This window comes from Balaenoptera borealis, assembly GCF_965194805.1.
Source record: "Balaenoptera borealis genome assembly, chromosome: 2".
Classification (NCBI taxonomy): Eukaryota; Metazoa; Chordata; class Mammalia; order Artiodactyla; family Balaenopteridae; genus Balaenoptera; species Balaenoptera borealis.
In genome coordinates this window covers 110,918,742-110,944,444 of record NC_138867.1, presented here as the reverse complement: position 1 = coordinate 110,944,444, position 25,703 = coordinate 110,918,742, and the positions used below count along the sequence as shown (strand labels likewise).

Genomic DNA, 25,703 nt, shown 5'->3' with positions numbered 1-25,703 from the left:
CTGTTGTGGAGCATGGGTTCTAGGAGCGGGCTTCAGTAGTTGCAGCACGCGGGCTCAGTAGTTGTGGCACACAGGCCCTAGAGTGCGCGGGCTTCAGTAGTTGCAGCACGTGGGCTCAGTAGTTGTGGCTTGCAGGCTCTAGAGTGCAGGCTCAGTAGTTGCGGCGCACGGGCTTAGTTGCTCCGCAGCATGTGGGATCTTCCCGGACCAGGGCTCAAACCCGTGTCCCCTGCATTGACAGGCGGATTCTTAACCATTGCGCCACCAGGGAAGTCCTAATATTATATATTCTTTCGAGTTAAAATGTAGTAACCAAAAAATATGGTATATTCTTACATTTGACCTAATCTTCACAATGACAAATTGAAATTTTCTTTAAATGCTTTTGTGAAAACAAACTGAATATCAATCATTTAAAACTAGAAGAAGCCATGTAAACTTGTCAAGAACACTGTATCTAATTAAAATTACTACTGACTTTATTATTTTATTTATTTATTTCTGGCTGCATTGGGTCTTTGTTGATGCGCATGGGCTATCTGTAGTTGCAGCAAGTAGGGGCTACTCTTCGTTGAGGTGCGTGGGCTTCTCATTGCCTCGAGAAGGCAATGAGAAGTGGCTTCTCTTGTGCAGAGCATGGGCTCTAGGCGTGCAGGCTTCAGTAGTTGTAGCACGTGGGCTCAGTAGTTGTAGCTCGTAGGCTCTAGAGCGCAGGCTCAGTAGTTGTGGCTCACGGGCTTAGTTGCTCCGCGGCATGTGGGATCTTCCCAGACCAGGACTTGAACCCGTGTCCCTTGCATTGGCAGGCAGATTCTTAACCACTGCACCACTAGGGAAGCCCCTGACTTTAAAATTAAACAAAAAATTGGCCTGTTGGTTTGGGTTCTAATCCTGTTCTGTTCACGGATTTGCATGTCCCTCTGAGCAAGTCTGTCGTCTTCATCTGCATTGTAGGGAAGTCACCTCTTCCATCAGTCCTTAGCACCTGCTCTGCAGCAGTGATTCAACCCTGAGTAGGCTGTTGGGAAGCTGCCTTACTCAGGTTGGGTTGATTTGGGCAGAGTTACGCCAGGAGGTAGGATTAGGCCAGGGGCTTTTTGCAGTGCCTGTTTTCATATTATTTTACATTTATTACTCTTACATTTGACTGAAGAGACTAAGTGCACTGTTTTAAAGCACAAAGGAAGTATCAAGTATTTGGGAAGCATTTATCAGATAGTTTAGAGGTTTATAATACATGTGTTTATATGTGCTGTTCTCTGATAAAAATTTAAAGAAATCTTGCAACATTTCTGAGAAGCATAGATTCTGCTAATGAGAAACTGAAATACAGAGAATTTAATCTGAGGTCGTATAGTCTTTCCTGTCTCAGAACAGAATGTTTCCAACTAGGATGTGATGACAGATGTGTTGTAAAGATACCTGAGATTTCTTTGTTTGTCTTTGCCATTGTAGGAGGTGTAGGGGTGGGATGGCAAGTTGGACCAAACATGAGCTGAAGGTGCACTGGGGGCTGGGGAATTGTAACTCTGAGTGAGAAGGACTTAGACAGATAGAAAAGGGGGAAGTTGGAGACTGTAATGCTTCCTGTCGTTGCTTTATAGTGCAGACTGTAGACTTGGCCATGTTTGCTGTAGATTTAAGATTTGAAACTTCCCTAAGGAAAAGAAAATACAGGCAATCCAAAAGAGAGTTTTAAAGAATTTTCTTTTAAATTTTTTAAAAGAAACTTTTAGAAAGAGATTTTTAAATGGATGAAATTTCCATCCATTATTTTTTCAGGAGAACTCTGGTCTTAAAGCATATGCTCGGGTCAGGGGCTTCTTTCTTGCCAACACCCCAGGATTTGGTCCCCTTATAACGTTTCCTTTAAAAGGGACTCTCCTTTTCATAAAAGTATGAGCCTAGACCTATCCCTTCATCAGGTTGCAGACAGCTCTCTGCCCAGGTTAGCACTATCTGATTAGACCTCCCCTAGGTATAACTGTATTTAAGGAGAGTATTAAGTTGAAGAGGCTGGAGACTCCTTCCTTTCCAAGTGACCATTGTAACAAGGACAGTCCCAAAACATGTCTTTATATTCACCTCAACACTCAAAGTAAAATTATTGATAAAAGCAGTGTTACCTAAATTGTCTCAAAGGGAATAACATTGTTGAAGTGTTGTGTAAATATAAAGAAGATACTATTTCCTCAAGAAACTTGTGATGCCACTTTTGTGTCATACATTTGGTTCATCACTCACAAGTCAATACCCTTCACTGTGTTGGAATTAAGATGGGTCAGACTAGTCCAAAACCTGAGTTAGTTGAAAGTAGTTTTCAAACCTGGTTGCATATTAGGAACACCTAGATAGTGTTTGGAAAGTATTAATTCCTAGACCCCACCCTCAAAGATTCTTATTCAGTGATAGAAACCTTCTGGATTTGGGCCAGCAAGTGCTCTTAGTTTTCAACTAGTAGTGACTCAGTTTCCCAGCATACCCGAAATCTGAATTCCTTACTCCATTCCAGGTGCTATTAAAACCAGTGCTCTTAACTTCAGTCTTTTGATGGTATGCTGTTGTTCTGCAAAGATGGCCATATGATTGTATGTGTCTAATGAGTATTCAGTTTTGCATAATAGAATAGTTGTCTAGCCAGATACCTTTCTTTGCCATTGGAAAGCAATCAAGTGTCTATCTTTTTAACAGCAAAATCCCCTCTTAATCACTTAGTCCTTAGATAGATCAATTTGTTCATTTAGCAAATATTGATTGAGCACCTGTTATGTGCTGGGCATGGGTCTGGGTGCCAGGGATAAGTCAGTAAATAACACAGACTTTCTCATGAAGTTTACATATTTCCTGCTGGTGGAGGAGATAGACAGAGATATTATGCTGTCAGGTTATAGTAAGTATAATGACAAAAATTAAGGTAGGGTAAGTAGTTAAGCTTTTTTTTTAAAGACTTAACCATCTTTTTATTTTCCTATAATTTAGTAAATTACTTGCATTCAGAACCATTACTTTTTTGTTTCAGATATATGTTAATGTTGGTGAATCCTATCGTAGAGGTTGGCTTTTCTCTGAAGATAGCTATTAGAGCTCTCACTGTCTCCTCACTTTCTTCAGCATACCAAAGTACAATACAGGATAGTAAAGGACAAGATAGATTTTGAAAATATGCTTAAATTTAGGTGTGTATAGTTACTGTGGATATTAATATACAGTTTTTACTGTTGCTGTCTTATAAGGTCTATAAGTTACTTTTATAGACTTAATTTTTTCTTGTCAAGTATTATATAAAATTAATAAATGTACACTAATGTAACCATCACTTAGGTCAAGAAGTAAATCATTTTCAGTAATTCAGGATCTCCATCCCTCCTCCATGTGCCCTACCCTGGATCATAATACTCTCCCTTCTCATTTTTGTAAATTGCAACCTGATTTTCGTGAACATTTCCTTGCTCTCTTTTAATAGTTTTACTTTTGTGTATGCATCCCTAAGTGATATACTTTAGTTTTGCTTGTTTGAACTTTGTGTAATTATACCCCATATTTTGTTTTGCTTTTTTTCTGTCAACATGTTGGCGATTCATTCATGTGCTATGTAGGTGGTATTTCACTGAATGAATATACAGCAATTTACCCATTCTATAGTTGATGGACAATTGGGTTATTTCCAATTTTTGGCTAATATGAACAGTGACCATTTCTGTTCATCTTTTCTGGGTATTTTTTAGGACATATGTCAAGGAGTGGGCTTGCTGTCAAAAGGTATGTTAAGTTTCAGCTTTACTAGATACTTCTTTTTTTTCTAACTGGTTTCCCAATAGACACTTAACTGGCAGTTTGTGAGAGTTCCTGTTGCTCCACATCTTCATGAATACTGAAATGTGTTTCTTAATAGTTCTAATGAAAAAAAAAAAAGCAGTAAAGGAAAAAAAACCTATCCAATTCTTCAAATTTGAATGTATGCTTTAGAGAAATCACTTTCTAGAGGTAAAGTAATAGAAATAATAAGGGTGCCTGGATTGTGCAGGCAACATACTAAATGCTTCACATAAATTATCTCATGTAATCTTAAGAAAATTCCAAAGCAATAGGTCTTTTACTCTTCCCATTTTACGGTTAAGGAAACTTAAGTTCAGAAATATCAAATAACTAAGTCATTTAACTAGAAATGGCCTATTAAAGACACAAATACAGATGTTTGCCCCTAAAGTCCAAGCTCGTGGTCATCATGCTTTAATGCCTTTTCCCTCTTTTCAAAATATTGATGTGGCTTTGGAAACATGCTTCAAAAATGGAAGGGATAACCTTTGTGATTTTACGCAGACTTTTGAGAGGATATGTTTATACACAAAAAAATGACGAAAGTGAGTGTCACAATTGTGATCAACTGAAAATTTCTTTCCAGAGTGGCTGAGTCATAACTTCCCTGGTAAGGTTTTTGTCCTATTCTTAAAAACGAAATGTGCTAATATTATGTTGTAAACTTCAAGTTTGGGCAAGGTGAATGACCAACGCAAAACAAAACCCTTATTAACATCAGCCATCATTACTAGGTCCCTGAAACGGTGAATGTTGCAGCCTGAACTCTCCTTTCCCTTTTGTTACTCTATAATTTTCTTATGACCATGTCATTAAAAATTAATGTGAATAACGTCATAATCTTAAATCGCTTCGAATTATTTAGTGAACCATGCCAGTTGCTGTAAGAAATACTAAGATGTATTCAGTGGAAAGGACATGCTTATGAGGCTCCAAAGTAAGGAACTGTGTAACCAGTACGGCTTATCTGTACGCTGACATAGGACTGTTTAGAACGATGGATTCTGGAATTCTGTCAGTGACCTTAAGGCAGAAACAGCCTCTGCAGGTGTGTGGCTGCTGCAGAGAGTAGTCGAGATGTTTTTCTTACCAAGGGACTAGTAAATAAACGTTAATTTGCCTTATTCGGCCTGTTGGGAAACAGACTAGTATGTAAAGTGTAGTGAGAGAGCGGTCACTCCTGAGCCAGGCAACCCTAAGGCCCGCTGCCTGAGAAGGGGTTGAGCGGAGGGAAGGCTGTCCTGGGCATTGGTTACGTGAACGTAGTCTAGACTGACTTCGCGAACCAGCAGTAACTCTTGAGCTGGCTGCAGGCACGGTGGCTGCCCACCCCTGCTCAAGGCCACGAATCTTCGGTTCCTCTGCCCTGATGTCAGGGCGTCCGTCTTGGACAAGGCAGGTACTTCTCGGCGGGCCCCTTCCACAAGAGATTCGTTTTATTAGAAGACAGGGAAGAGAAGGTATGAACTTCCTTGTTTGCCGAATGGCCGCTTCGACTTCCGCACGTTCTCCAAGGGAGCGGTGTCGGAGATGCAGAGCTGGAGCTCCGCCCCGGGCTTGGCCATGCCCTGAGCTTCCGTATTTTGGCACAAACAGAACTCTCCACCCAGAACACCTGCCGCACGGGTTCGATCCCCAACACGCTATTCTCGTTCAGTCGGTCACAGCGCGTTTTCAGCCCCTCCACCGGAAGCTGGAGTGGCGGAAACCCCAACTCCGAGGCGGATCCCGTGACGGGCTTGGGTGAGGTCTCGCGACGTTTCTTCAAATCTCACGAAGAAGGGTTGGAGGAGGCTTCACTGCACCGCCCCAGTTTTTACGTCATTGCAGAGTCACGCCCTTAGGCGCCCGTTTGCGCGCTTGCGCGTGCTGCGCACGCGCACTCGCCTTTCCTCCGCCCCCGCGCGGGCTTCCCTCTGGCCAGTCGCGCGTGGGCTGAGGCCCTGGGCGGGCGGTGCAAAGGCTTGTTTGCCAAAGCGCGGTCCCCCCGCAGTCCGGAGCTCCCTTCTTCAGGGGAGGGGGAAAAGGGTGTAGCCCCCCTACCTAGGGTGAATGGGCTGTCGCGTGGGCTGCTAAGGGCAGGCTGGGGAGCACGGGGGCCAGGGCCGCGACCATGAACTCACCCGTGGACCCCGGAGCTAGGCAGGCGCTGAAGAAGAAGCCGCCCGAGCGGACGCCCGAGGTAAGGCCAGCCGTCCCGGCGCGCCTCCCGCTGTCCAACGGACAGCATCCCTCTGTCGGTCCGAAACTTGCGGCGACTGTCCCCTTGCCAGAGCCTCGCACCTGCTGCCAAGGTATCTGTTCTCTGAGTCCCCGGCCCTGACCCAGGCCCTTGTCGCGGGCGGGTGACGACCGTCTTTCCTGCTCGCTGTGCCGCCTTCCCCGCACACCCGTCCTTGCCGGTGACTTCCTAGTGTTTTCGATAAAAAAGCACCATTACTAAATCGTATTTTCTCAGGGTAAAATGTGGGTCTCGGACTGAGATTATCCCGTAGGTAGGTAGACTATGAAAAATTGTAAGTGAACTATAACAGCCGTGTTATTAAGAAATAACTTCTCTTAAAGTTCTTTGAAATACTGTTCAGTTGCCTAAAGAAAGATAAAGTTTTCAAGATCAGTTTAAAAGTTTGCATCCAGTCAGATGATGAATTCTGGTGGAGAATTATGCGTATCTGAAGATAAGTTCTGGGGAGGTCGTTTTTCAGACTGTGTCACTGGGAAATGTTACAGTATTTTGTGCTTGGATCCAAAACCTGCTGTATTGAGTTAAATGATTTTCACTTGAGCTGAAGGCTGGTGTTCGGGCAAATAACTAAAACCTGTTAACCTTGGCAATCCCTATAGAGGCTTAAATTGGGGGGGGGGGAGGTTGTCCTTGATTTGGAGAAGTTTCCATAATAAGTGGTATGTTTCCTAAACCAAAAAGCAAAAACTAACAACAATGTGAATGGATTGTTGGATTGTCTTGTGTGTAATTGCAATAAATAAAATGAAGTGCTTTGGTTAGTTCTTCCTAAGTCACTTTTGTGTTTTTCAGATTTATAATGTTTTGCATAGTAAGTCTCAGTAATTTGGGCTGACCTTTTGTGACATGATATTAGTCAAGCTGTAATTGCAGCTACTGGGTCAAACTTTCTTATTGGAAATCCTGATCTTTGCATATAAACAAAGCAAATTCTACCACTTTCCACGGTCCTCTTTTTGAGACCTGCATTTGTAATCCCATGTGTCTTAATTTCCCTCTGATAATTCTTGAGGTCATTGTGAGTTAATTGAAAGCATTCACTTTGAACAGGTGAATCTACCATAGTTTTTATATCATTAGAAAGTATCATACAAGGCTTACAATGTATAATGTAGGTTTTACTTTTAAATATTACTTATGATAAAATCACATTTTAATGGGAAGATCCTAATTTTCTTTAATAACAGAATTACCTACTTTGAAATTGCTTATTTTTGAGCCTTAGGAAATTTTCTAAACTGTTCACAAAGTTATGTTGGCCAGTGTGTGCTGTGTAAGTACTTTATCTTGTTTTACTGGAACAGCAGCGTTGTTTAAGGAAATGCTAAACAACTGCCCACAGTACACAGACTGGAGCTCTGACATCTAGCAGCATAACTTGTTAACTGCTTGAATCACTGGCAGTGCTTTTTAAACTTTTATTGATTGATTGATTGATTGATTGCCACGCCACGCAACTTGTGGGATCTTAGTTCCCCCACCAGGGATTGAACCCGGGCCCTTGGCAGTGGAAGCGTGGAGTCCTAACTCCTGGACCGCCAGGGATGTCCCATCATTGGCAGTGCTTTTGAATGAGTGTAGAATTTGTTCGGGGTACAGAAGTATCAATAAAGAAGTGATAAATTGAATCCTAGTGTTGAGCTATTTGTGATAAATAATTTGATGAAATTCTCACAGGGTCATGCCTGATTTCAGAAGATCCTTATTCTTTTTAGTGGCTCTTAAGGGTCTATTATAAATATATTCACTCAACAATTATTTGTTGAAAGCTTACCAGTTCAAGGCACTATTTTGTGCGCTAGGATGTATCAGTGAACAAAACAGGCATGCCCTATTGGTGTTTACATTCTAACAGAAGGGGGAGGGGAGTAGGCAGATAAATATAATAAACAAGTATGTTACATAATATGTTAGCTGATAATTGCTAGTTAAAGAAAGAGCAGGATAAAGGAATTGGAAGTAAGGGGCAAGGAGTGGGTGCAATTTAAGGTAGTCGGTGTCCTGGTTGAGATGAATTTTGATTAAAGTCTTGATTCATGTGATAGAGTTAGCCATGGGGATATATGGGGAAATAGCTTTCTAAGTAGAATAGTCATTGCAAAAGTTCTAAGATGAGAATGTGTCTGGTGCATTCAAGGAATAGCAAGGAGCTCTGAGTGACTGGAGAAGAGTGGTAAGAGATGAAGTCAGGTGATAGTGGTGATGTAGGATGGAGCTTATCATGCAGGACTTCCTAAATTGTAAATTCTTTGACTTTTACTTTGAGTGAAAGAGGGTTTTGTTTTGCACCAAAATGTTTTGAAGCAGAGGAACGATGTTATCCTAGTTTTTAAAGCATCCCCTGGCTGCTTGCTGGGTTGAGAATAAACTGTGTGGGAGCAAGGGTAGAAAGAAACAGGAACATCAGTTAGAGGTTATCACATTAAAGCAGGGAAGAGATCATAACTCAGACTAAAGTGATAGTAATGCTGGTGGTGAGTAGTAGTCAATTATGGCAACAGGATTTAGCCAACAGGATTTGCTAATGGATTAGATTGTGCTTTGAGGAAAAGAAAAGAATCGAACATGATTTCAAGGTTTTTGGCCTGAATAACTGGAGTGTTGGAGTTACCATTGAAGAGAGTTTGATCTGCCATCAGAGAGACTGGGAAAGCTGCAGGAGGAGTAGTTTTGGGGAGGGGAGTGGATCAGAAATTCAGTTTTGAACATGTCACATTTGAAATGTCTGTTAGAAATGTCAAGTAAGGAGTTGCGTATACAATTTATAATTATTTCTAAAGAGAACGCTGGGTTGGAAATAGAAATTTTATAGTTATTAGCTTACAGATAATGTTGAAAGTCATGAGACTAGATGAAATTACCGAAGTAGTGAGTGTACATGGGAATAGAAGAGGACCAAAGACAGTGCCCTGGGGCACTTGATCACTACAAGGTCAGGGGAGAAGAGCAGAAACCAGCAAAGGAGAAGGCATGGGAGCAAACAGTGCAGGGGAAGAAAAACTAGGATAGAGTGGTGCTGTCCTGGAAGCTAAGCCAATAAAGTGTGTAATAGAAGGGGATAAAGCATTCATTCAGCTTATTTTTCCTTGACTACGTACTGGATACAAAGCATTATGAAAAAATATACAAATAGATAAGAATCAGTGTCTTATAATCTTGTAATCAGATGTTTGCATCATATAATTAATGAACAAAGAACTCTTCTGTTTGTTTCTGGGACAAAATTAATGGTTCTTCTATTTTGACCCATCTGTTGTCATTACATGTCAACTCAAGCATAATCCTAGTGAGCCAGACACTGAGAATGGAAACTTTTGTAAAGTATGCCATTTAGAACTGTGTTCTAACACAGTTTTTACTTTTCTGGCCATTTCTCCTACTGTGTAGATTCACCTTCCACAGCACGTTGTCTTTCCTGAGCTAGTTCTCTGATTTCCTTTCCCACCTTACAAAGATCTTTTCTTTTTTATAACGGAAAATTTTAGATTTAAATACTCTGTGGGAAGCTAAGTGCTCTAAAGCAACAAAAGCTGTTAAGGTACTTATTTTGAGTCGTCATGCCAAAATTAAAGATGCCACAGTCAAAACTGAGACCTTGAATTTGGCTTTTTCTCAACTCAGTCCATATTCAATTCCATTCTTTCTCTGTAATCTTTCTTTTTTACCTCGGAATGAACATCTTATTTCTCTTATATTTCTGTCTCTAAGTGCTTAATACCATGTTTTGTGTATGTTAAATGATCAACAAATATGTTAAACAGAACAAAATTTAGAATTAATTTTGTAAAGTCCTCATGTTAAAAAGATAATACTTCTGTTCATTAGAATTGCTGATTTTGTACATCCTGGGTGGTCTCATTCTGCACCGTGACTTCAGTTAATTTTTATAGGCTGACACCTAGGTCTGTATAGCGCATGTTACCCCCTTCCGTGTGCTTCAGATTCATATATCTAACCACTAAATTGTCCTCCAGGTTCTTCAATCACTAGTCTCAAATTGAAACCATCATCATTCCTCCTCTTTAATATTCTGCTGGTGACTGCCCCAGTTGCTCAATCCAGAAATTAGTGTTTTTACTCTTGATTCCCCCTGCTGTCTTCCTCTCCGTGTCTAACTGGTCACTAAACCTTGTTTGATTTTACATCTTGAATCTCTCTCTACCTCTTCCTATCCAGCTGTGCTACCCTAGTTCACACTTCTATCGTTTCACCCCTGAATTTTTGCTTGAGTCTTTTTATTTATTGTCATATTATTGCTAGAGTGATCTTTCTAATACTCGGATCAGATCATCTTCTATTCTTGCTCAGAATTTAATTATTTCCCACTGCCTAGATAGGTTAGCAATATAAGTTATCATCCAGATCATTTTTGAGAATTAAAAGAGGTGGATTAATATTTATACCAGGAAAACAGATTAAAGGACTGTCTCCAGCAAATTGAGATGTATGGTTACCTCACGCAGATGATAACATTGATTTATTCATTCAGTTAACAGATGATATGTTAGGCACAATACTAAAAGCCAAGGTTGTAGAGAGAAATTGGACATGGTCCCTATTTCTCAGTGACTTAGGAGACAGACGTGAAAACAGTAAAATGTTAAGGTTACTAGTGACAAAGGTATGGATAGGGCACTTTACAACTGCAAGTGGGGAAAGGACAGGCTTCTTGGAGGAGCCTTAAATTAAAGGTTAGATATCGTGAAGAGCTGTCTGGATGATATCCAGAAGGGAGGTCATTCCAGGCAGAGAGCAGCAGGAGCAAAGGCACTAATGGTGACAAGCCAGGTACATTTGTACAACAAGAAGCCAGTCTGTAAGGGTAGAGTATGCATTCCCAATGGGGATGATGTCATCCCCAAAGGGACAAAAACTGGGTCTTTTGGGGGGAGTGAAAAAAAACCTTAGATATTACTATGGTTTGTGTAGTAATATCTACACAGAACTCATCCCTACCTGACAAAGTCTTATTCCTTAATATTTAATTGGAGACGGGGTGGCAATTATGAAAAATACTCTTTGGAGGGATGTGATAATGAAAAAAGGTTGCAAAACACTGGGCTAGTGTATGGGGTGTTTGTGTGTGTAAGGGGATGGTACATGGTGGTGGATGTTAAACGTTGAAGCTGGGTATAATAGCAGGATTGGATCATTTCAGGGATTTGGACTGGATGTTGTAAATAAAGGAGAACTATTGGAGGGTTTAAAGCCCAGAAATAAGATCAGTTTTACAAAGATTACTCTGTCGGCATTGTTGAAGATGTAGGGCAGGCAGGGGGTCGGTCGGGAAGAGCACAGGCCGGCTACATTAGAGGCAGGGTGGTTTACAGTAGGATGAACCAATAACATTTTGTCCAAACCACGATATTTTTCTGTATGAAAGCCAAGACTGTTAATGATTATATCAGGATAACCGGGAAATCAGGAGATATGGATCTGGTTATAGGAAACAAATGCAGTAGTTCAGGAGTGAGATAAGGTAGCAGAATATTTCATAGTGGAATAGTGAGGAAGTAAAATTGGCCCAACATGGTCACTGGTTGAAACGGGAATTTGTACATCCCACCAGAGTTTTATTTTTTTTTTTTTAAACTTTGAAATTGACTGTAATACACATACAGTAAAGTCCGCATGCTTTTAAGTATAAGCCAGCTTAATTTTCACAAATATATTTAGCTACCATCCAAATCATGATATAGAATATTACCAGTACTCCAGAAACTCCCCCTTTGCCCCTCCCAATCAGTACCCTTTCCCAAAGGAAACTGTTCTGACATCTTTCACCATAAATTTGTTCTGCCTGTTTTTGAATTTCATTTGCGTGGAATCATTCAGTGTGTATTCTTTACAGCAACCAAGAGGACTATGAAACTATCTTGGTTCTTTGTGTTTTATCTCTGGACTTGACTTTGAAGCTTCTCTCTTGGCTTTCCTTGATCTTCATGTACTTATCCTTTTTTATACCATGACTCACCTACCCTTTTGGATTGGCCACCTCATTCTGTCCAAGCCTACTCTTGCGGTAACTGCCTCAAACCCCAGGTGCTGCACTTGAGGCAAAGATATACTCTGTCCTTATATTCTTCTCAAGTGTCTGCAATAGCTCTGGGGCAAATCTGGCAAAACTTTTCTGTCTTTTGCTTGTTGGGACAGACTTGGGTTGGGTCTCTTCAGAGTAAAGCAGAAGTTCAGATAATTTCTGAATTTCTCATTTGGGTAACTGTATAAGAGTACGTTATTAAAGAGCAGAATTAGGGTAGAAAGAGAATTCAGTTTTGGAAAGGGTTTGAGATTCTCTACAGGAGACACAGATAGAGATGTTCAGTAAGCATTTGGAGCTTCAGGTCAAACCAGGTTATGGGTCTGAGTTGGTCTGAGAATCTACAGCATATGGGTCATAGGTGAAGTCATGGGATTGGTAGGAATACTCAGAGTGAGAAAACTAAGTGAGAATAGAAGGGCAGACCCTTTGGGTGCTCTAATATTAAAGGGATGGGGGAAGGAAAAGAAAACTGCCTAAGAAAATGAAAAGAAATTGTTTATAGAAGTAGAAGGGGAACAGAAGAGTGGTGTTACAGGAGGACATTTCAGAAAGAAATCCCTGATCATTAATATCAGGTACTATAGAGAGTTCAAGAAAGGTGAGGACTCATAAATTCTTCGGGTTGCGTCCATCAGAATGATTTCAGTGGACTGAATACAGAGCCTGACTGCAGTGGATTAAAGTGAGAATCAGACCCAAGAAAGTGAAGGCAGCAAGTGTACTGTTTGTGAGTTTGGCTCTGAGGGGAATGGGAAAGATGTAAAGTCCTCCATTATCTTCTGCCTAGCACTCTAGCCTTATCACCCCCCACCCCCAAACACATGCATTTTAAACTACTTATATAAATATCCTAACACAGTACTTTTTAAAAAAAAAATTTTTATTGGAGTAAAGTTGCTTTACAGTGTTGTGTTTCTGCTGTATAGCAAAGTGAATCAGTTATATGTATACATATATCCCCTCTGTTTTAGATTTCCTTCCCATTTAGGTGACCACAGAGTATTGGGTAGAGTTCCCAGTGCTGTATAGTAGGTTCTCATTAGTTATCTATTTTATACATAGTAGTGTATGTATGCCAATCCCAATCTCCCAGTTCATCCTACCCTCCCCCTTCCCCCCTTGGTATCCACAAGTTTGTTCTCTACATCCGTGTCTCTACTTCTGCTTTGCACATAAGTTCATCTGTACCATTTTTCTAGATTCCACATATAAGCGATATTATACGATATTTGTTTTTCTCTTTCTGACTTACTCTGTATGACAGTCTCTAGGTCTATCCACGTCTCTGGAAATGGCACTGTTTCGTTCCTTTTTATGGCTGAGTAATATTCCATTGTATATATGTACCACATCTTCTGTATCTTTTTTTTTATTTTATTTTTTTATTTATGGCTGTGTTGGGTCTTCGTTTCTGTGCGAGGGCTTTCTCTAGCTGCGGCAAGTGGGGGCCACTCTTCATCGCGGTGCGCGGGCCTCTCACCATCGCGGCCTCTCCCGTTGCGGAGCATTGGCTCCAGATGCGCAGGCTCAGTAATTGTGGCTCACGGGCCTGGTTGCTCCGCGGCATGTGGGATCTTCCCAGACCAGGGCTCGAACCCGTGTCCCCTGCATTGGCAGGCAGATTCTCAACCACTGCGCCACCAGGGAAGCCCTTCTGTATCTTTTTGAATTATGGTTTTCTCCGGGTATATGCCCAGGAGTGGGATTGCTGGGTAATATGGTAGTTCTAGTTTTAGTTTTTGAGGAGCTGCCATACTGTTCTCCATAGTGGCTGTACCAATTTATATTACCACCAACGGTGTAGAAGGGTTCCCTTTTCTCCACACCCTCTCCAGCATTTATTGTTTGTAGATTTTTTGATGATGGCCATTCCGCCTGGCGTGAGGTGATACCTCATAGTAGTTTAGATCAATGGAACAGGATAGAAAGTCCAGCGATAAAGCCACGCACCTGTGGTCACCTAATCTATGACAAAGGAGGCAAGAATATACAATGGAGAAAAGACAGTCTCTTCTATAAGTCGTGCTGGGAAAACTGGACAGCTACATGTAAAAGTATGAAATTAGAACACTCCCTAACACAAACTTAAAATGGATTAAAGACCCAAATGTAAGGCCGGACACTATAAAACTCTTAGAGGAAAACATAGGCAGAACATTCTTTGACATAAATCGCAGCAAGATCTTTTTGACCCACCTCCTAGAGTAATGAAAATTAAAAAAAAATAAATGGGACGTAATTAAACTTAAAAGCTTTTTCACAGCAAAGGAAACTATAAACAAAATGAAAAGACAATCCTTAGAATGGGAGAAAATATTCGCAAACGAAGAGACCGACAAGGGAATAATCTCCAAAATACACAAACAGCTCATGCAGCGCAATATCAAAAAACAACCCACTGAAAAAATGGGCGGAAGACCTAAATAGACATTTCTCCAAAGAAGACATAGAGGTGGCCAACAAACACATGAAAAGATGCTCAATATCACTAATTATTAGAGAAATGTAAATATCCTAACACAGTACTTTTCAACCTGGGCTACATATGTTTTTCAACCTGGGGAATTTTTTTTAATGCCCAGGCCCACCCTTCATTTCTTGAATTAGAACCTTCTGGAATGGAGTGTCAAGCGTTGGTATTTTTAGAAGGCTCCTTAAGTAATTCTGATATATAGACAGAGATTAGAAGCATGGTCCATTGTGCCATACTCTCCTTTCTGTGTGCTTTATATAGGGTGGGAAAGTGTTTAGGGCCCTGGAATTTGGATTTGGACAAGCCTACTTCAGATCTGGGCTCTAGCACTGAGAATTTGAGTGACCCTAGGAAAGTTACCTAACTTTAGGATTGAATATCTTTGGGGGATTGTTACGTGGACTGAAAGAGATAATATATGTAAGTATTTATTTAGCAAAGTGCCAATCATAATGAACACTCAATAAATGTAGCCATACATATTAGTTTGCTATTTCCTTTGTCTAGAACACCATCCTCTCACTTGACAAATCCAAACTCCTCACTGAAATCTCATCTCCCACTCCTTCTCTGTGTCCCTTCCTCTGCCATAGCAATTACTGTACTGTGTTATGATTACTAGCATGTTTGTCTCTCTGGCTGGACTGTAAGCTCCTTGAAGACAGTGACTATATCCTTATCTCCCAGTTTCCATCATGCAATACTTGTTACATAGTAGGTAGCAAATATTTGTAGCGTAAATGACTTTAAAGAGAAAAGGAATCTGAAAAATACTGTTCCCCTATTTTTCTAGTAGTGATTTTTGTTGGTCTGATACTTGAAGTGCTGGGGAAAAAAGACTGATGAAGTTTGGCACAATGGCAAAATTTGCCATTAATATCCTCTTATTAAAATATGAATAATGTACAATTACCATAAAGAAACTGTGTGTTTTACCTGGCAGTTCTTCAGAGACAATTCAGATAGAGGAACTTAAGTCATACATTGAAACAGGAACTTCTGTTTTATATGGCTTTGAAACACATTTCCAGTTTTAACTGCAATGCCAGTTTTAACTTTTCATGTGTTTTTAACCAGGTGGCTTAAAACTTTTGCTGGGCAAATATTTCACGCTCAGCTAGATGTTAATGTAATTGCCTATTTATAATCCAGAAAAGGGTTTTGTTAAAAAACAAACAAACAAAAAAAAAAGTAGCTTATTTTTGTTACCAAAAGTTAGAGGGAACTTGGACTGAAAGAATGTAAACTTTAGTATTCTTGTAATTATTTGTTAATCTATTTCAGAATTTAGAATAATGGTTTTTAAGTGTACACTTGTAGAGATTTTTTCTGAATTGGCGAAAGAGCACCATTGTATTTGGAGTCGTTTTTGAGTGAGTCACTGTGTGCATCCTTGAGGGTGGCAGAACAAAGATTCTGTTGTGCTTTTCTACAGCAGGTGCACATTCAGAGGGTTCCTTGGAAAATAAGAGAACTTATTTATGCTTCTGGGCCCCTCTGACTTTCATTTGTAAGCTAAACTGTATAGAAAGGGAGTACTAGGTCTGGATGGGGCCTTTATTAGACAGTTCTTTTGCATGACACCTCATTTTACATGTATTGGAGATTCCCAACTTGAGGAAAAAAACTGTGGCGATTCAGGAGTTTAGACACCATAAACTCTTGTTTTTGAGAGATGAGGAGCTTCCCTGAGAGGGAATTTTGCAAAGAGGAGGAGCAGCCAAGCATGGTGAACTTGACTGACAAAGTCATGTTCTTTGAAAGGGATGTAGGATTGTGAGCTCTGTAACATTGTAGTTATCGTTTGGCTTTACCTTGAACTGGGCTGTTTAAACTGAGGTCTCGCTGTAAATAAAAACTGAATGAGCCACTTCATTAAGAACTTGAGGTTATGGAGGCATAAGCAGCCCCCATTTGATGTTCACTACTACCAGACATTCTCCACTACTTTGCCCCAAACTGAAATTTTGGCAGCCCTAGGGCTTCTGGCTTTGACATGTGGCAGAGGCAGTGGGACTTGTTGGACAGGACACTTAGTACATAGCAGAAGTAGCAGAACCACCTAGCATGTATTTGTGAATGTATGTATATGTAGCTCTTCCAAAAATACTTTAGCTGATGGTTCAAGAGCTAGTGAAATGGGTTGCATACAGATAAAGGAACTGAACTTGAGGTAAAATGTCTTGCTCAAGGTCACGTGATTCATCAGTTGCTTCCTCAGTCCAGTAGTGCCCCACTGCTTTCTCTTTATCAGTGAACTTTCGGTTACATTTTAAGCTTTGAACTGACTCTATATAGAGGCCTAATATTTTCCTAAATAAATGCCTCTCATTTAATCGTGACTGTACTATATGAAGTATAATACCTTAAGGTGCCTGTGTCAATTTAATGGAAGTTTATAATTCTCAAGTTTTATGTAGAATGAAAAGAGGTGTGCTTGATATGTGATTTTTTTTTTTTTTTATACCATTCTGTTTTATAACTTGTTTTCAGAGGATGGTAGCCTATTCTAGTTCGGTTTCTTAAAAGCATTCATTTAATATGAGAAGGCTTCATCATAGTATATTTTTTAGAAAAGAGTGTATAAGTGTCACAAGTGGCAACTGAAGTTTGGATTGCTTATGAACTCCTTAAATGACTCTCTGAGGCAGAGTTGAATGCATACTTTTTTTGTGGAAGACTGCCTGATGAATGTTTGTGTGGTAAATATTTTTAAAGTCCTGTTTTTAAGTGCCAGGGATAAAAGATTAAAGTTCTTAGGGGAGGAGATGGGCAAGTACACAGACAAAATACAGCCTGGTTAAGTACTGTGATAGTTGCACATATCAGGTGCTCAGGAGTTTTGTAGGAGGGCTGTTGGGAGAGAGGAGTAAAGGGTAGGCAGGTGTCATTCAAATTGTTTTAGAAAAGGGAACCCTGACATGAGTATAGATTTGAATATATAAAAGTTAGGTGAAGAAGGAACAATGTGTTTGCTGAAAAGGGAACAGCATTTTCCAAGGCCACAAGATGAGCTTGGTATGAACATGCAAGTTGCCTGCATAGCTGGAACATTGGGACAAAAATAAGTAGTAAAATAGGTGAGGCAGCAGGCATGGTCAGGATCCAGAACACGAAGGACTGTGTTCTCCTTGTTAAGGAGTTTGCATTTTCTTTTTAGAAAGATCACTCTGGCAGCACTCTGAAGAATGGATTACAGGGGGCCAGACTAGAGGCAAGAAGGCTGTTTTCTGTTACCCAGTAAGAAATAATCCCTAAATTGCTCCAGTTGAGATGGTGAGCAGAGATGTTTAGAAAGTAGGATTGATAGATTTCTTACCAGAGCCATTGAAGGTGAGTACTGTCACCTAAATTAGGGAACCGAGGAGCAAGACACAGCTAGGGGTACAGATAATCAGTTTAACTTTGGATATTTGCACTTGAGATGCTGAGAGGTCACGCAGGTGAAAGTGTTCAGTGTGCAGTAGAAAGTGTAGGTTGTTTATTACTTCTCCATTTATTAGCTGGTATTATGTACAGAAGAACTTTCCCCACTTGCTCCTCTCCTCCTTCTCTAAAAAAAAAAAAATCACTGAATTCAAGGATTATTTTTGTATTTTTAATATTGTCATTATTCTTTTTGATTCTTAGGTTGCCCCAAATTCAGCCACTAGGAGCCCTTTCTAAGTCAGCTGCTGTGTCCTTTTGGCATGACGCAGTAGTCTTTAAGTAATACCTTACTTTCTGACCCAAAAAGGTGTTCCAGGCTTTTACTTTCCTTGCCCTACTACTGAAATCAGCCGTTTATGGGCTTGGCCAAAAAGTTCGTTCGGTGTTTTCCCTACGATGGCTCGCTTAGTTGTCTTTATCTTCATGTGAAACAATTTTGTTAGATTGTATTGTGATAGCTGTCATGTCAGCGTGCATTTTAAAAAAAACATCAAAATTGGTGAATTTTTGTGTAGCCATTTTAATATTGAAGATGGAAGAAAACAACTTTTTTGGCGTATTATGCTTTATTATTTAAAGAAAGGTAAAAACGCAACTGAAACACAAAAAAAGATTTGTGCAGTGTATGGAGAAGGTGCTGTGGCTGATCGAACATGTCAAAAGTGGTTTGCGAAGTTTGGTGCTGGAGGTTTCTTGCTGGACGATGCTCCACGGTCAGGTAGACCAATCGAAGTTGATAGCGATCAAATCGAGACATTAATTGAGAACAATCAACGTTATACCATGCTGGAGATAGCCGACATATTCAAGATATCCAAATCTTAAGCGTTGAAAATCATTTGCACCAGCCTGGTTATGTGAATCACTTTGATGTTCCACATATAAGTTAAGCGAAAAAAGTCTTCTTGACTGTATTACCGCATGCAATTCTCTACTTAAACATAATGAAAACGTTCCGTTTTTAAAACAAATTGTGACGGGAGATGAAAAGCGGATACTGTACAGTAATGTGGAGCAGAAGAGATCGTGAGGCAAGCTAAATGAACCACCACCAACCACACCAGAGGCCGGTCTTCATCCAAAGAAGGTGATGTTGTGCATATGGTGGGATTGGAAGGGAGTCCTCTCTTATGAGCTCCTTCCAGGAAACCAGACGATTAATTCCAACAAGTACTGCTCCCAGTTAGACCAACTGAAAGCGGCACTCGACGAAAAGCGTCCAGAATTAGTCAACAGAAAACACATTATCTTCCATCAGGATACCGCGAGACCACATGATTTTTTTTATGACCAGGTAAGAACTGTTATAGCTTGGCTGGGAAGTTCTGATTCATCCGCCGTATTCACCAGACATGGCACCTTCAGATTTCCATTTATTTCGGTCTTTACAAAATTCTCTTAATGGAAAAATTTCCATTCCCTGGAAGACTGTAAAAGGCACCTGGAACAGTTCTTTGCTCAAAAAGATAAAAAGTTTTGGAAAGATGGAATTATGAAGTTGCCTGAAAAATGGCAGAAGGCAGTGGAACAAAACAGTGAATACATAGTTCAACAAAGTTCTTGGTGAAAATGAAAAGTGTGTATTTTATTTTTCCTTAAAAGCTGAAGGAACTTTTGGCCAACCGAATATCTGAGGAACCTGGGTTCCTTTTAGTAGGAAATGGTATTTAGAATCCATGGTCTGGGCTCCAGGCGTGGTAAGTGTTATATAGCCCTTTATTGCCATTTTGCAGAATATATTTACACCTTCACGGATGATAAAACCAATGGAATGGAATTCTATGTTTAATGTATGGGCTTGTTAACTTGGAGATATTGTTGAAAATCTTTAAAATAGCTTTAATTGTCTGCTGAATATAATTTAACCTTTGTTTTGTAATTTTATAATACACATTTGTTACCATGTGATAGTGTCCATGCTACACATTTAACAGGTATTTTATTTTATGTTTAAAAGGAAGCAGTTTATCATTCCTATGGTACAAAAAATAAATGTTAAGCAAATTATCCAATGTTACATGGTTAGTAACTGATAGAGGCAGAATTTGAAACCACAGCTGTCTCCACAGTCCAAGTTTTTAACCACATTGTTAGGCTGAAGGCAGCCTAACGATAATTTGGGGAAGATTCTTCAGCATAAGTTTTGATTATACAACTACAGCTGCAGAATATGTATATCTTGGGATTGAATCTGTACTAACCATAGAGATCCATTCTGAGAGTTTTTTTATTGTTAAAATTGCTGGGATAACGAGTAAAATATCTTGGTTAATGAGTGTTTGAGATACTTGATGTTGTATTGTAAGTTGTATGTGATGATTTAAGCATATCATAGATAAGAAATAAACTGGTTTTAGACTTTGAGAAACAAAAAATTCAGAATTGCTCTAAGCATTCCACTTTGAGTTTTCCAAGTTTTGGTTGGTTTTATAAGCATGTGTAGAGCAGCCGAATTGAGAGATGGAGTTGCTGAGAGAAGCGTACTGCTTGGTACAGTGTTGACGAAGGGGATAGAAATCCCAAAGTGCTTAATTAGAAGTGTATACTTAGCAGAATTATTAATTCCTCATACATACAGAGCTGCAAATATGAATTGAATATTTCATTTAACAGTGAAATTGGAAAGTCATAGAAGATGCCTACAGTGAATGCATTAGGTATGGATCATTTGAAGGGCAGTTTGTAGGATGGCAGTGGTCTCACCCACCTCAGCTTGCCCACCTTCACTCATGTAGCTGACTGGCTGAGAGGGTATGGCTGATATGTTTTAGGAAGCGCTGAGTCATCACCGCTTCCTCACCTTCTTTTTTGCCCAAGTGGAACTTACTATTTTTATTCCCTAATCCTGAGTTGATATTTGTTCTTCTAATACCCCTGGATAATTTCTGCAGTATTTTGTAGTTACAGAACCAGTGGCTGATCTAGGTGTTAATGATCTGGAATGTCATAAATTCTGAGTTTTTTCATCTTCCTCATGATTTCCCTCTTTCACGTTGAGTAGAGCAGCTTTCAAGTGCACACTAAGTAATTAACATCACTTTGAATATAGCATTTAAATTTTTTATTACCAAGAAATATCTGTAAGATTTCCAGTCTGTCTCTGTCAGGGTTGTTTGTTTGTTTTTTTTGGCTTTCTATAATAGCTTTTATGGATCTTGGACATACCAAAAGCCTAACAGATAGTTCAATACCTTTAGCCTGTCTCAGAGATAATTGGTACAGAGACCACAAGAAACCCCTTTCTTTTTTTTTTCCAGGCAGGAATTAACACTTTATTTTTTTTTTTTAACATCTTTATTGGAGTATAATTGCTTTACGATGGTGTGTTAGTTTCTGCTGTATAACAGAGTGAATCAGCTATACATATACATATATCCCCATATCTCTTCCCTCTTGCGTCTCCTTCCCACCTTCCCTATCCCACCCCTCTAGGTGGTCACAACGCACCAAGCTGATCTCCCTGTGCTATGCGGCTGCTTCCCACTAGCTATCTATTTTACATTTGGTAGTGTATATATGTCCATGCCACTCTCTCGCTTCGTCCCAGCTTACCCTTCCCCCTCCCTGTGTCCTCAAGTCCATTTTCTATGTCTGTGTCTTTATTCCTGTCCTGCCCATAGGTTCTTCAGAACCTTTTTTTTTTTTTTTAAGATTCCATATGTATGTGTTAGCATACGGTATTTGTTTTTCTTTTTCTGACTTACTTCACTCTGTATGACAGTCTCTAGGTCCATCCACCTCACTACAAATAACTCAGTTTCGAAGAAACCCCTTTCTAAGACCAGCATTACACAGTCAACAACTATCAATACTTTCTGTCCTGTGTAAACCAAAACCATAACCACTCACATCATATGAGAGAATTAATCAGTTTGCTACTACAACCATCCTTTGTTCTGGGAGATTATTTTCTGTCCTTTCATAAATGCTTAACATCTTGTGACCCTAAAACCAGGTGCACTGGAGGGACCAGGATTTACTAGACATCTCAGTGCTTGTGTTCCTCCTCATTAATAGGTTATCAGCCAGATAACCCAAGTGGCATAGATCCTGCCAATAAGCCACTTGTTCTAAACTTTCTGTGCATCAGAACCACCTGTAGGGCTCATTAAACCACAGATAGCTAGGTCCTACTCCCAGCGATTCTGATTCACTAGGTCTGGGATGGAATCTGAGAATTTGCATTTTTGCCAAGTTCCCAAGTGATGCTGATGGTGCAACTATAAGGGTCTTTCGGGGTTGTTACTTATATGTAGCGGAACCCAATTCTGGTCAATTTAAAGAAAAGGAATTTATTAAAAGGATAGTGGGTAGCTACAGAATTGTTGGGAGTGCTGGAGAAACAGACTTGGGGCTAGACAACTATGATCCATACTCCTTATCACATATTTGGTAAAGATACTACTGCTGCTAGCACTGAACACAGTGGATACCACAACTTGCACTGCTGAACATCTATACTGTACACTGCATGTGTTCACAGACCCTTCAACCACTAGCTGCCAAAGTGGATTCCGGATAGTTCTTGCTTCTCGGTATCACTAGATGAACAGTTTATTATGAGTATATGTGATTGGTAGTGCTTGGATCATTTGCCTGTGCCATAGTTTTATGGAAGGTTGGATAAGTGAAAATCTGATATACTCAGTTTCCACCAAAACTCATAAGTTGAGGTATTTGCTGAAGAGTCATGGTTTGACTTCTTTGTTAGATATTTTTGACCATATGCATTAGGAGTTGACAGAGTATTGCCTGGGAACCAAATTAGCCTACCAACTGTTTTGTAAATAAAGGTTTATTGGAATGTGCCCACACCCATTCATTTACATTTTTTTTTTTTTTTGGTTGTTTTCATGCTACAAAGGCAAAGTGGATTAGTACTTGTGACAAAAACTGTATGACCCAGAAAACCTAGAATATGTATTATCTGACCCTTTATAGAAAAAGTTCGCCAACCCCGGATAGGAGTAATCCTAATACTTCTATTCAAATCCATGCGGTCACCATTTATAGATGCTGTTGGAGAACTGCGTGTAAGATGGCCAAATTGTCAAAGATTGGAGACAAATAAAGGACAAACTTTTAGATAATTTGAAGGACTTTTAGAATCTAAAGTTCATCAACTTTGTCAGACTTTCTTCGGGCAGAGAACTGGAGAACCACGTGTATATTTCAAAACTTGTAAATTATGTTCTCACTTAGACTTTAAAATTGAAAAGTGAATTCCTAATTCTTTGTCAGCTATTCATGGCATCATCAGTGGTGTCCCAGAGATGTCCTCTGACTTGAAAACAGAGGAAATGATATGACATAATTCAGTTGAGGATCTCAGGAAATTCTGGGACTCCTGGACTCTAGCCTACCCTCATTGGGCAGGTCAAGTTATGGACTTCTAATTCTGTTTGCCATGACATAACCTTTTCAGTTTTCAGACCTTGTTTGCCACTAAAACAAAAATTGTCTTGACGTTAGAAAATAACAAGCACGTTTCCATGGGATAGGCATTTTGTGGGTGTCTGACCAGGTTATGATGACTTTTAATTCAAAGGATGGGGCCCCAGCAGCTGTGTTTGTAGTATATGACTACACCTACCAACCACTGTTTTGGAAGTTCTAGCTCATGCATTAAAGCTAGGGGAAAAAAAAAAAAAGTACGTACATACATAGATTGGGGAGGAAATACTAGTGTTCTTGTTCACAGGAGATGTTACTGCATATGTAGAAAATCCAAAAGAATCTACAAACTATGAAATTTATTAAGGTTTATAGTATACATCTTAAACTTATCACAATCAACCTTCAAGTGATATTATACTATTTCTTATATAAGAACCTTACAATATTATACTTCCATTTTTACCTCCTGGTCTTTGTGCTGTTGTGATGCATTTTACTTGTACACATAAATAAATCTCATAATACATTGTTGTTGTTGTTGCTGTTTCTTTAAATAGTCAATTGTCTTTTAAATAATTAGAAAAAAGATTTATATTTACCCATGTAGTTACCATTTCCAGTTTTCTTCATTCCTTTGTGTAGCTCCAGATTTCCATATTGTATCGTGTTCCTCTTTTATGAATGACTTTTAACATTTTTTGTAGAGCAGGTGTGCTGGTGATTGACTGACTCAACCTTTGTATATATGAAAAATATTTTGCCTTCCTCTTTGAAAGTATTTTGACTGGGAATAGTATTCTAGACTGATAGTTTTTTCCTTTTGTGACTTTAAAGGTGTTACTACAGTGTTGTCTGGATTGCATTGTTTCTGACTAGAAGTGTTCTGTATTCTAATGATCTCGCTGTGTAATTTATCTTCTTTCTCTAGCTGCTTTTATAATTTTATCATTTTTTAAGCAATTTGATTATGATCTTTGCTGTTGTTTATTTTGTATTTCGTGTGCTTGAGTTTTGTTGAGCTTCATGGATGTGCAAGTTTATAGTTTTTATCAAATATGGAAGATTTTCCACTATTCTCCAAATTGTTTTTTTGTTCTTTGTCTTCTTCACAGTGACTCCAGTTATACTTCTGTTAGGCCTGCTTGAAGTTGATGCCTATCTCACTGTTCACATTTTTGTGCTCTGTTCATATTTTTTTCCATCTTTTCTCCCTGTGTTTTATTTATTTATATTTTTTAATTGAAGTATAGTTGATTTACAATATTATACAGTGTTAGATCATACATACAACATAGCAATTCAGTATTTTTGTAGATTATACTCCATTTAAAGTTATTATAAAATATTGGCTGTATTCCCTCTGCTGTACATTACATCTTTGTATCTTATTTATTTTATATTTAGTAGTTTGTACCTTTTAATCTCCTACCCCTATCTTGCCTCTCTCCCCACTTGTAACAACTAGTTTGTTCTCTGTATCCATGAGTCTGTTTCTGTTTTGTTATATGTATTCATTTGTTTTACTTTTTAGATCCCACATGTAAGTGATAACATGCAGTATTTGTCTTTCTCTGTCTGATTTATTTCACTAAGCATAATACCCTCCAGGTCCATCCATGTTGTTACAAATGGCAAAATTTCATTCCTTTTCATGGCTGAGCAGTATTCCATTGTGTGTGTGCAAGCGCACACATACGTACACATACTACGTCTTCTTTATCCATTCATCTGTTGATAGACACTTAGTTGCTTCCGTATCTTGGCTGTTGTAAATAATGCTGCTATGAACATTGGGTGCATGTACCTCTTTGAATTAGTGTTTTAATTTTCTTCAGATGTATACCTAGAAGTGGAATTGCTGGATCTTATGGTAGTTCTATTTTTAGTTTTTGAAGGAACCTCCATACTGTTTTCCATAGTGGCTGCACCAATTTATATTCCCTTTCCTTACTAGGGCTCCCTTTTCCCCACATCCTTGCCAAGATTTGTTATTTGTGATCTTTCTGCTGAAGCTGTTCTGACAGGAGCGAGGTGGTATATAATTATGGTTTTGATTTGCATTTCTCTGATGATTAGTGATGTTGAGCGTCTTTCCATATGCCTCTCATCTGTATATCTTCTTTGGAAGAATGTCTTTCATGTCTTTTTCTTCTGCCCATTTTCTCATTGAGTTGTTTGTTTCTTTGATACTGAATTATGTGAGCTGTTTATATATTTTGGATATTAACCCCTTGTTGGTCATATCATTTGTAGATATTTTCTCTCATTCAGCAGTCAATTGTCTTTTTGTTTTGTCGATG

At 39.3% G+C, this 25,703-nt stretch overlaps 1 protein-coding gene and 1 long non-coding RNA gene across 8 annotated transcripts in view; one reads left to right on the top strand and one right to left on the bottom strand.

The window, feature by feature from the left end:
* Positions 1–25,703, bottom strand: part of LOC309623702 — a 248,219-nt gene that overhangs the window by 1,415 nt on the left and 221,101 nt on the right. The gene's annotated exons all lie outside the window — the stretch shown is intronic.
* RAPGEF6 (Rap guanine nucleotide exchange factor 6) overlaps positions 13–25,703 on the top strand; it is a 233,864-nt gene continuing 208,173 nt past the window's right edge. For 4 of the 7 annotated variants that reach the window (XM_082380767.1, XM_082380766.1, XM_082380770.1 and 1 more), the window contains exon 1: positions 5,735–5,998. In XM_082380767.1, coding sequence (XP_082236893.1) covers positions 5,930–5,998 — 69 coding nt within the window. In that variant the 5' untranslated portion in view covers positions 5,735–5,929. Of the gene's footprint in view, positions 5,999–25,703 lie in introns of all 7 variants that reach the window. The other 3 variants (XM_082380773.1, XM_082380772.1, XM_082380768.1) reach the window with 2 other exon arrangements.